The sequence below is a fragment of the Paroedura picta genome, chromosome 16, assembly GCF_049243985.1.
Source record: "Paroedura picta isolate Pp20150507F chromosome 16, Ppicta_v3.0, whole genome shotgun sequence".
Taxonomy (NCBI): Eukaryota; Metazoa; Chordata; class Lepidosauria; order Squamata; family Gekkonidae; genus Paroedura; species Paroedura picta.
In genome coordinates, this window is record NC_135384.1 from 12,607,797 (window position 1) to 12,619,861 (window position 12,065).

Sequence of the window (12,065 nt, forward strand, 5' to 3'; positions counted from 1 at the left end):
ATGCTGAACCTTACATCCCCCTTGGAATTTCTCCTTCTGGAATTTTCAGACATCCGAGAACTACAGATCTTGCATTTCTTTGTCTTCTTAACAGTATACTTGACTGCAGTGACTGGCAACCTTCTCATCATCATTGCTGTAGTCCTTGATCATCACCTGCACACCCCCATGTACTTTTTTCTCCTGAACCTGGCCCTGATGGATCTTGGCTTAGTTTCAGTCACAGTACCCAAAGCGATGGCCAATGCCCTCCTGAACACCAGTTCCATTTCTTATCCTGCCTGTGTGGCTCAGGTTTTCTTCCTTGTCTTGTTTGAAGGGGCAGATATGGCCATCTTAACCATAATGGCTCGGGATCGGTATGTCGCTATCTGCAATCCATTGCAATATGAGACAATTATGCACAGAGGAGCCTGCATTGAGATGGCAGTCAGTGCTTGGATTGCAGGTACACTCAACGGTATATTAAATAGCGGAGGGACTTTTGGGGTCACTTTCTGCTCCAGCATGATCGACCAGTTCTTCTGTGAAATTCCACACCTTCTAAAACTCTCCTGCTCTGACATGTATTTTGTGGAAGTTGGTATTATTATATTGGACTCTGTCCTTGGACTAGGGTGCTTCAGCTTCATCATTGCCTCCTACATGCAGATTTTTGCAGCAGTGCTCAAAATCCCTTCTGCTCATGGGAAGAAAAAGGCCCTCTCCACCTGCGTTCCCCACCTCACCGTGGTGTCTTGGCTTATATTTAGTAGCATCTTCAGCTACATGAAGCCTCAGAGTGACAGTTCAAGTGGACAGAATGTTCTTTTTGCAACTTTGTATGCTATTCTTCCGCCTGTGCTCAACCCATTCATCTATAGCATGAGAAACAAAGAAATAAAGAATGCATTATTGAAGCTCTTTGATTGGGGACATTTTTCAAAATAGCAGGCAAAAGTTGGGTTGAATAATCTTGTGCATATTTTTTAAAAGAATCATGCTCAGATAAAATATACTAAAGAGATTATGCTGGCTTATTTCAAAGCACTTTGGTAGATGAAGCTTCCATGTTTTGATGGGCATTGAGCAAAATGTGCTCAAGGGCCTTTCCTCCTCCTATATAGATCAGTGAGACCTCGTTCCCTTCTAATATAACCCTACCTTTTTAATGCATCTTTTGTCACCTTACTCCAGACCATTCCTTCAGCCATCTGCATGCCTTTTCCTCAATGGTACTATGGGTTAGGAGTGGCTGGAAGTATCACTGTTGTGACTGTCACTAGCTCTCAACTCTTTCCTAGGAATAGTGGGCAGCCCAGGTAACTAAGAGCAGGGGTAGTCAACCTGCGGTCCTCCAGATGTTCATGGACTACAATTCCCATGAGCCCCTGTCAGCATTTGCTGGTAGGGGCTCATGGGAATTGTAGTCCATGAACATCTGGAGGACCGCAGGTTGACTACCCCTGACTAAGAGCATAAGGGATAGAGCACTTGCAAACAGATGGACAAAAGAAAGTCAAACAGGAAGGTGGAAGAGGAGGTGTGTGGGCAGTGAACCTTAGATCTTGAAGTTTCCCCATCTCTGATGCCAAATCTGAAAGAATTAGAAGTTCTGGGAATAAAGTTAAGAAGGGGAAAACAATGTATGTACCTGAACGTCCAGGAGCAAGACTGGATGGAAAATAATAATAAACACAATTGAACAATGCTTTGCCCTTACTGGTAAAATACATTTTTTTCACAATAAACGTTTCTAACATTCCTGTAATTCTGTTTGTGCAGTTCTCTGTCAAACCCTACCTACCGAAAGCAGGCTTTACTGAAATGGACCAGACAGAATGCATATAACTGTTTTAATGAATTTATTCCTTTTTTCCAATAAGTGATTATTGAACTTATGTTCCTACCTGTCCTGAGCTACTGGGAAGGGCAGAATACACAGACACTGATAATGATGATGACTATGTTGATGATGATGCAGTAGGAAGATAATGGGGCCGGACTCCATTTGAAATGTCAGCTCCATATTGTCTTTCACAGAGAACTTCTCTGTAAAAACTACTGTTGAGTTCAAATATGTCATCCTTTTTTCCATGCTAAAATACATGATAGTCTACTATATTATGTTGAAAACCAAGTTTTTGTTGTTTCAAATTGAGCAAAAATAATTAGCTTTGTAAGAGAACCATAGTGAACCTACACAAAATAAATATTCTACCATATATATGTTTTCACATTCTGGGTTTCTTAGTATTTTGAAACACTGTGACCTCTCACGTAAAGCACAATAATAAAAATGAAGCTCCAATGTTTTCTTTCTACTTGTATTGGAATCTTGGCTTGAAGTACAAATCTAGTCCCATGCAATACGTTTTTTTTTTAAGTGGTTTGTGGGTTAAATCCTAAAACACTGAGGTTGTAGTTGCTACCCCAGTTGTACATGCTTGTCAGAATCGAGAGATAAGTGTCTCTCTTTGGGCACTGTAACCTGTGCAGTAGTATACAATGTCTCTACAGTAGTCACACCACTCACAAATTATGGCTTATTTCAAAAACCAACAAACAAAAACTTTAAGAAGCTGTGGTAGAAAACCACCCCGAATGTGTTTCTTATTGTAGTTTTTAGACCTCATGTGTTTATTATCCAGGAAGCAATTTCTAAGTGTCTTGTGAGATATAACCCTTCATGACTACTAGAAATCCTTCCAGACAGCATGGATAATATTTATCTCACCACAGAAATATAGACTTGTGTTGATGATACAAATGTGGGAAATTATTGTTTTTAGATGCTTACTGAGGAGGCAGAGGGAGATTGGTCCTCTTCCTTCTGAAATCAGGAAAACTGTTCCAGCAAAAGAAGTATGAGGATGGAATTTCTTCCTTTTTCTTCTCCTCAGTTCCCACAAAGTATTGGGGAATTTGCATAGATTCTATAACATTGGGAATCACCTTTCCTGCCATTGGAAGGCAATGCTGAGGGGGAAATGTATTCCTTGATTTTACCCTATGTGTTCTAATGCAGTGGTCCCCAACCTTTGTATCACCGGGGACTGGTCAATGCTTGACAATTTTACTAAGGCCTGGGGGGGGGGTAGTCTTTTGCCAAGGGACGTTGCCACCGCCTGAACCCCTGCTCCACTTGCTTTCCCACTGGCACCCCTGACTTCCCGCCGCCTGCTGGGGGGTGCTGTCAGCAGCAGGTGCGCAGTGCCACACTAAGGGGGAGCCCCAGCCATGGCAGTCACTGGAGAGCACCAAAGGTGAGCTGGCAGCAGAGTGGCAGGGCAGCCCCCAAGGCAGCAGCTGGGGAGGAGGACGAGGAGGATTCGCGGGCCGGTACCGACTGGCCCGAGGGTTGGGGACCAGTGTTCTAACGTGTGAGTTCTATAAACAAATTATAGACATGATATGTTACAAAGTTTATTTGCCTCAAGGAACCCGAAGGCAGCCAATTTCATTTTCCGAAATGTAGTGATTTACCAGTTTTAATCCCCCCCCCCCATTTTCAGTGACTATATTAGGGCATGGTTACAAAGCACGTAGCTGGTACAGACAAACTAAAATGCATAGATCCTTTTCCTTGGATATACTGGGATTTTCAGCCCTCTGACTCTCTAGGTCTTATCTGGAAGACATGGGTTATATTTTGAAATCAGCCTCAGTAAAATTGTCAAGCTTTGACAATCTAAATCCAAGGAATTAATGTTTTTTTTACTTATTAATAATAAATTTGATCACAATTAGATTTATATGTCTGGATCACTTTTCCATATTACCATACTGAATCACAATATTTCCCTATTTAGCCAGATTGGTTTAGTGGTTAAGAAGAAGAGCTTGAGTAATCAGTGGATGGGGAGATTGTGGTGGAACCAGCCTCTGTGGACTGACCAGTCTGCGTACCTATAATGGCACTCTAAAGATCAAGCATCTTCTCTTATAATTACATGCTGAGCACAGGGTACAGAGTACAGGTGTCGATGAACATTGTTGGCCCGGCACTTAGGGGGTGGTAAAGGGCAGCACAGGCAAAGGATCCCTCCAATCCAACCCCACCCCACCAATGAACATATATCACTAATACAAATACCAGCCAGAAAAGAGCCCCAAAAGGTAAAGTGTACTCTTACTTGAGAAACAATATAACACAAAATAAACATATGAAGAAGAAGAAGAAGAGTTGGTTCTTAATCTAAGAAAACTTGCTGTGTGTCTGTAAATTGATTTCTCCTATTTATTTTCTGCAAAAAAAATCTCAATACTTAAATATAAATCAGATGTAACACTGACAAAAGCAAAGGCATTCAAGTCAGCAAATCCTTTCATGTTTCAAGGTGCAATTTAATCAATCGGAAATACAGCTGCACATTCATGAAGATGGATCTATAATTGGTAGAATAAAACAGGGTAGAGAATGAAGAAAGCTTGCAGCAGCATAGCACAAAGGAGTTGGTTTTTCCAAGCTGCCAAACACTTGTTCAATTACAAAATATGTGAGGAAAAAAACAAAGAGAACAATAAGGATTAAGTAAAGAGCCTGTGAGTTTTGTTTTGTTCCTGAAAATAGACTCCACTAGCATGCTTTGATATAGCTTATGCAAGGCTGGAGTCTGTCTATGATAATGAAGTTTGTGATTTTTCGGACAATCCCTTGAAAAAACTATTTGAAACAGACAGTATAAAACCGGGGAAGTCTGTCATCGCCCCTTGGGCTTCTTGCCCAAGATTGCGTCACATCTAAGGTTCAAGATTGCGTCACATCTAAGAACTCCAAGGAAGTTGGAAAGATTTCTACCAAGGACTCCCCCCCCCTTTGTTTGCTGCCCAAAATTGAGATGTTTGCTATTGCGCAGAGATACGGGTCCTTTGTAAGGTTAACGTTGCCATATATATGGATTCTTGGGTTTTATTGGCAGCACATGTTTCTTAATATATTGCACTTGGCATTTCTTGCAAACATTGACTTGCAGGTGGGCACATCATGGCTGGAAGTGTTGGATTGAAACATGGCCACAGCTTTATTTATCCCCCACACAAGAGGGTTGGCCCAGCCTGAGAAGGGGACTGACCTAAGCAGTCAGCAAACCGCCTAAACCCCAGACTCCAGAGACACCCTGGGTACTCGCACCGGTTCCCAGTAGGGAATGTAAATCCCCTTGCCTACTGGAATCCTATCCTAATGGGAAGTGACCTTAGTAGGGGAGCCAAAGGGCAGCAACCTCAGCTAACTACCCAGAGATTGCCCGGCACATGAGCCTACCCCCTCTTTCCCAGCCAGGTTGGCGTTGCCTGCTATGTGCCACCTCTTAAGAGGCCCCAAACCCCCATGGAGTCCAACACATAGGCTCAACTCCCTGCCAACAAGCTCCATCTCCAGGCAAAATTCCACAACTGAGACAAAATAAAATTGCCAATAACTTTCCAACCACCACCATCAAACAATAACTAGGTGGGTGGGCAGGAAGCTGTCTGCTCAGTGATCACAGGGCCAGAGGCTGGGTCCCACAGCACATGGCATCTTTATAGGACCCACCTCCACAGTGCGACTGTTATGCCCGTACGCAGCATATGGGTAGTTGGTGCGGTCATGTCCACCCTCCAGCTGGCTCTCTGCCACTGCCATAGACAGCTTAAGGTGAGTCGTGGCTGTGCTTTGTTCAATATTTGATTTTCCTCATTCGAGATAACAGTGTTACACGATTTTTTCCCCCATTTACATTTGTCCTGAAAGGGGGTGGGATGAACTCTTACTTGCTCACATCTGCCCTTATTCTTCTCCAGACCTGTGCGGTAATGGCTACTTTGCCCCAGTGGCTGTCTCAGCAGCACAGGACCACAGAAAAGACACGTTATATTGAACAGGTCTAATGTGCCGGTGAAAAATGTAAGCTGTGCTGAGAATACCAAGGCAAGCTTGGGAAAATTGGGCCTGCCAAACCATTGGCAGAAATCATGGGAGACTCAAAGAAGCTCCATAAACATATTTTTCAATGAGCTTCTTATGCTCATTAAAATATTAAACTTTTAATGAACCTAAGCTTAACTCCAAAACTGTTGTGGGATCTTTCTTTTGGGTCCACAGTAGCACACTGGAAGAACTCTGTGATATTAGAGGTCCTTGGTCTTACATCATGCACATGTGCTAATTATCTATTTAGGTTAGTTACCAATAATAATAATAATACACCAGAGGTAAAAGGCTTCAGCAACCCTTGGTAGTTAAGTAAGGTGAACTCCTGGGAGCAAGATGCCAACAACAAGATATAAATTAAGATCTGCCTTACTCACTTAGCCTTTTTAATTTTGACAGGAATAAGCAACATCTATTGTATCATTCCATCTACAGAATGGCCTGGGCTAGTGAATACATGACTTTAAATTGAACCAGACTTTCTCTCATTGGTCACAGATGTTAATTCATGTTATTCATCCATCGATTCACACGCGCATGAAAAATGAAGAAATACTACTCGACAATGGCAATTCAGTGGAAATGAAGACAGGGAACCTAAACTGAAAAGGTCTGGAGGAGAAACAGGATACCAAGGTATTGGAAAATCATGCATGAGTACAGAATCATTGTAGCACGGTTTCAAAGGTACTCCTTCCTATCTTTCACAGTGTTTTAGGATAGATGCAGGTGGGTAGCCATGTTGGGCTGAAGCAACAGAACAAAGTCAGAGTCCCATGGCACCTTTAAGAGCAGCAAAGATCTATTCATTGTATAAGCTTTTGTGTGCAAGCATACTTCTTCAGATACAATGTGCATGGCAAAAAAAAAAACACACACACACACACCACACAAACCAGTTTGGTGTAGTGGTTAGGAGTGTGGACTTCTAATCTGGCATGCCAGGTTTGATTCTGTGCTCCCCCACATGCAGCCAGCTGGGTGACCTTGGGCTCGCCACGGCACTGATAAAGCTGTTCTGACCAAGCAGGAATATCAGGGCTCTCTCAGCCTCACCCACCTCACAGGGTGTCTGTTGTGGGGAGAAGAAAGGGAAGGAGACTGTAAGCTACTTTGAGCCTCCTTCGGGTAGCGAAAAGCGGCATATAAGAACCAACTCTTCTTCTTCTTCAAACCATAAGTACCCCCTATGGGTTGTTGCTGTCTTTGTCTACAGAGGTAACAATAAGTATATAAAATATATTTACCTGTTGGATTAGAAGGCAGGGGAGTTATAACATGAGGTTCTTTTAAGGCTGTGGGTGGGGGATTTCTTTGAAAATGCATAATTGGAAGCTTCCATATAGTCAAAATAATGTGGGTTCAATCTCCTTTCGCAACCCTTTGCAGGTGGATTTGTTGTTTCACACTGCAAAATCCATTTGCAAAGTGTTTAGAAAGTGCATCATTTGTTATGTGTAAAATTGCCTATTCATAGAAATCAGCTGGGTAGACTTAAAGTGATCCACAGGCATCCGAGACTGGCTCTTAACAATGGGGCCCCATGGCTATCTAAGGCACTGTTTGGATATAATAGTCATTACAGGTAGAACCGAATCAAGGTTTAGGAACATGCCTACTATCCCTTCTTATGCATGCACAAGTTGGACCTAGAGTTCTTCTATGAGGTTTGGTATAGTTTTAGTTTAAGTTTCCAGAGTCTATGGACATAAAAGCTTAGGCCTGGGTAAACCAACACGTGGGCGGTGGGCTTGATGACAGCCAAAGAGATATTGTCCACATATGCAGTTGGGCAATGTGCAAGTGATCCCCTTGTTTACTTATTCAAAAAGGGTAAGCTACCAAGATATTCAATGACTGACATACACAGAAGGAATGTAGTTACTCTAATAGCGAGGGAGGTTGTAGCACCAGTGGTCAGGAGCTGTAATATCACCTTTAACATACACAGATTGCCTCGTTGAGGCCTGGAAAAGATGGACATCTGGCCAAATAAAGTCAGTCATATTTCATGGAAAGCCTATTAATATAATCACCTTTCAGATTTATTCCCCAGCTATACTGCCTCATAATGAAGAAATTGAAAGCCTTTTTGCAAGTGTGATCAGAGTTGACTGGAACATAAAAGAAGGAACCAAATGAGAATCAAGTAATTTTATGAGATTGGAGTTACAAGTCAGAAATAAGTGGGTTTTTTTTGTTACAAATGAGAGACAAAAGAGGTTTTATTCATGCCATGCTTTTCTTCTATCTCACCACTCTCCCGTGGCATGGGTTGGTAAGGGGTTAATGAGTCGAATAGGAACTGAGAGCCAGTTTGGCGTAGTGGTTAAGAATGGCTTGGAGTTCTAATCTGGCATGCCGGGTTTGATTCTGCACTCCCCCACATGCAGCCAGCTGGGTGACATTGGGCTGGCTTCAGCACTGATAAAAGCTGCTCTGACTGAGCAGTGATATCAGGCCTCTGTCACCCTCACAGGGTGTCTGGGGTGGGGAGAGGAAAGGGAAGACCTCTTGGAGACTCTTTCGGGTAGAGAAAAGCGGCATATAAGAACCAGTTTTATTGTCTGTTGGAAACCTGATGGTTTTAGCTGTACCCATCTGTAAGCTGGCCTGGCTGAGAGGGGAGGAGAATAAATCATTTAAAAAATAAGCCTATGATGGAAGAGCCAATATTTACAAATTTAGCTACACTCACAGCCAAACGTAACACAGGAGACCACCAGGGGAAAAAGAACTATTTGGAATACTGCCTTCTTTAGGCAATTATTCATAACATTTGCCAATCAGTAATGCTATTGTTGTTTGTGTCCACAGGATACTTGCAAAACAGTGTTCAAGTTACTCCTTCCCATTAACCATATCCATTTTCTTTACTCTTTGAAAGTTTTGCACTGAACACAAATCCTGGTTAGAAATAAAAGTTACAGCGGGAACGTTCAGTGTGGAATAAGATTGTGGATCAGTACTCAGGGAATGTTCATGGCCCCGGTTTCCATGTATAGATTGTTCTGTAGGCACAGTGACAATGCATGTACCAGCCTCAGACATATGAAGTCCCTTTGTGAAGTATGAGATAGCTCTAGATAAAGTAGAAAGCATCTGTCAGTGTGGAAGTTGTACAAGATACGTCACTGCAATTTAATATGAGGAAGATGTGCTTGAGGCCAGCAGTTGAGAAGTCTTGTCCCTTGTCTGTTTTGTCCCTGATGAAGAATACCCACATACAGCTCGATGAAGGACTCTACTGTAAACGGAGATGAGGATATGAAGCCAATTGTTAACTGGCATAACTAGAATTAAATGTTTTCTCTAATATGTCTTGCAGGCAGACTGCAGTGGGTTGTTGAGGGAACAATGTCCAACCTGACCTTCCCAGCTGAATTTCTGCTCCTGGAATTTTCAGACATCCGGGAACTACAGATCTTACATTTCTTTGTATTCTTAGCAATATACTTGACTGCAGTGACTGGCAATCTTCTCATCATCATTGCTGTAGCCTTTGATCATCACCTGCATACCCCCATGTACTTCTTTCTTATGAACCTGGCAATTCTGGATCTTGGCTTGGTTTCCATCACAGTACCCAAAGCGATGGCCAATTCCCTCCTGAACAGCAGGTCCATTTCTTATCCTGCCTGCGTAGCTCAGGTTTTCTTCTTTGTTTTCCTTGAAGGGTCAGATTTTGCCATCTTGACAGTAATGGCGCATGATCGCTACGTTGCTATCTGCAGCCCATTGCACTACGAGACAATTATGCACAGAGGTGCTTGCATTCAGATGGCAGCCAGCACGTGGGTAGCAGGTATACTCTATGGGGCATTAAACAGTGGAGGAACTTTTGCCATCACTTTCTGCTCCAACATGATTGATCAGTTCTTCTGTGACATTCCACAGATTCTCAAACTCTCTTGTTCTGATACATTCCTTGTTGAAATTGGTATTATTGTATTTGACATTTCCCTTACCCTAGGATGCTTTGTCTACATAATTGTCTCCTACATTCACATATTTGCAGCAGTGCTCAGAATCCCTTCTATTCATGGTCAGAAAAAAGCCCTCTCCACTTGCCTTCCTCACCTCACCATGGTTTCTTTTTTTTTATTATGTGGCTTTTTTGCCTATATGAGGCCTCGCAGTCACACATCATCTGACCAGAATGTTCTTTCTGCAATAATGTATGCTGTTCTCCCTCCCTTGGTGAATCCCTTCATCTATAGCATGAGAAACAGAGACATCAAGGCTGCATTGTTGAAGCTCCCTGATTTGTGGCACATTTCAAAAAGAATGACAAACAAGCCTATTTCACAAAAGCAGCACTGAATAACCTTGTATAGTGAATGGGTTTGTACATCAGATATAGTATACTAGAATGATGACGATTAATTTTTTGAGACATTTGTGAAGATCCTAACATAAGTGCGGCAGAAGGGAGATCCTTGTTCAAATGGGTTTTGGGCAAAGGGAGCCTTTCATGTTTACCTGGCCCTACCTGTCTTAACTTGCCAGCAGGCAATGTTAAGGTACTCTATCAGAGATTTCAGCTCTCTGAGTGAACCCTCAGAGAAGGGTGGCAGAGAAATATAAAAATAAAAAAAAAATAAATTTGGTTATCAAATCCCCTCTCAGTCTACTCCTCTCCAGACTAAATAGACCAAGCTTCCCCAACCTTTCTTCATACATCTTGGTCTCCAAACCCCTCAGTAGCTTTGTTGCCCTCCTCTGGACTCCAGTTTGTCTACATCCCTCTTCAACTGGGGTGCCCAAAATTGAACACAGTACTCCAAGTGAGGCCAAACCAGAGCAGAGTAAAGCGGTAACATCACCTCCCTTGATCTGGACACGATACTCTGTTTGATACAGCCCAAAAACCTATTTGCCTTTTTAGCCACCAAGTCACACTGCTGACTCATATTCAATGCATTGTGTACTAACACTCCTAGATCTTTTTCACACATGCTACTGCCAAGACAAGTCTCCCCCAGCCTATATTGGTATATTTTGTTTTTCCTACCTAATTGTAGAACTTTACATTTGTCCCTATTGAACTTCATTTTATTCAGTTTAGCCAACTTCTCAAGCCTATCAAGATCATCCTGTATTCTGTTTCTGGCTTCAGTTGTGTTTGCTACCCCTCCCAGTTTAGTATCATCTGCAAATTTTATAAGTATCCCCTCTAATCTCTCATCCAAATGATGTATAAATATGTTGAACAACACAGGACCTAGGACAGATCCCTGGGGAACTCCACTTGTCACTCTTCTCCAAGAAGAATCTGAACCATTAACAAGTACTCTTTGGGTACCATTTGTCAACCAGTTATCGATCTACCTGAAAGAATTAGGATCCATACTGCATTTTACTTCTTGTCTACAAGAATATCATGTGGAACCTTATCAAACGCTTTACTGAAGTCCAGATAAACTATGTTCACAGCAGTCCCTTGATTTAGCAAGGTAATCACTTTGTCAAAAAAAATAGGGCTGGTTTGACATGATTTGTTCTTGCGAAACCCGTCTTAGAAACCCATCTTAGAAATCACAGCTCTCTGTTCCAGCAGTTCCAGGACTGACTGTTTGAAGTACAACACTTATAATTTATTTCAGAGTAGATTAGTTTGCAGATACATTAATATTTATACATGAACCTGCTTAGCTTTCAGAATACCAAGGCAAGCTAGGAAACATTAGATCTGCTCATCCATTGGCAAATATCTCGGACGACTCAAAGAATGTCCATAAAAATGTTTTTAAATAAGTTTTTTTGCACTTCAGCTGAAAGTTTTAATAAATGAATCCTAATTAAAAAAAGTGTTGTGGGATCTTTCTTTTGGGTACATGGTGGCACATTTGCAAGAACTGTAATACTCTAATACATCTAGATTGTATCTAGATGTGCTTGCTTTTACATCATGCATAGTCATGCTGTACTAATTATCTATTTAGGTTACTCTAGAGGTAAAAGTCTTCAGCAGTTCCTGATAGTTCAATGAGGTGAACTCCTGGGATCAATATGCCAACAGAATATAAATTAATTGCTGTCTTACTCACATAGCCTTTTTGATTATTATTGGACAGGAATTTGCAGCATAAATTGTATCAAGCCATTCACAGAATGGCCTGGATTTAATACATGGATTTAAATACTTTAATAGAACCAGGTCTTCTTT

At 41.9% G+C, this 12,065-nt stretch overlaps 2 protein-coding genes across 2 annotated transcripts; both read left to right on the forward strand.

The window, feature by feature from the left end:
- Nucleotides 1–1,218, forward strand: LOC143825533 (olfactory receptor 14I1-like). The gene has a single exon (XM_077313574.1). It carries the CDS (start codon nt 1–3, stop codon nt 928–930), a length of 930 nt encoding a protein of 309 aa, XP_077169689.1. The 3' UTR covers nt 931–1,218.
- Nucleotides 1,219–9,253: 8,035 nt separating this feature from the next.
- LOC143826717 (olfactory receptor 14A16-like) lies at nt 9,254–10,283 on the forward strand. Its single transcript, XM_077315639.1, has one exon. The coding sequence runs from the start codon at nt 9,254–9,256 to the stop codon at nt 10,217–10,219; it is 966 nt and encodes a 321-aa protein (XP_077171754.1). The 3' UTR covers nt 10,220–10,283.
- Nucleotides 10,284–12,065: the final 1,782 nt, after the last annotated feature.

Coding starts and splice junctions, on each gene's coding strand:
- LOC143826717 (XM_077315639.1), top strand. CDS start 9,254: ATGTCCAACCTGACCTTCCCAGCTGAATTTCTGCTCCTGGAATTTTCA.
- LOC143825533 (XM_077313574.1), top strand. CDS start 1: ATGCTGAACCTTACATCCCCCTTGGAATTTCTCCTTCTGGAATTTTCA.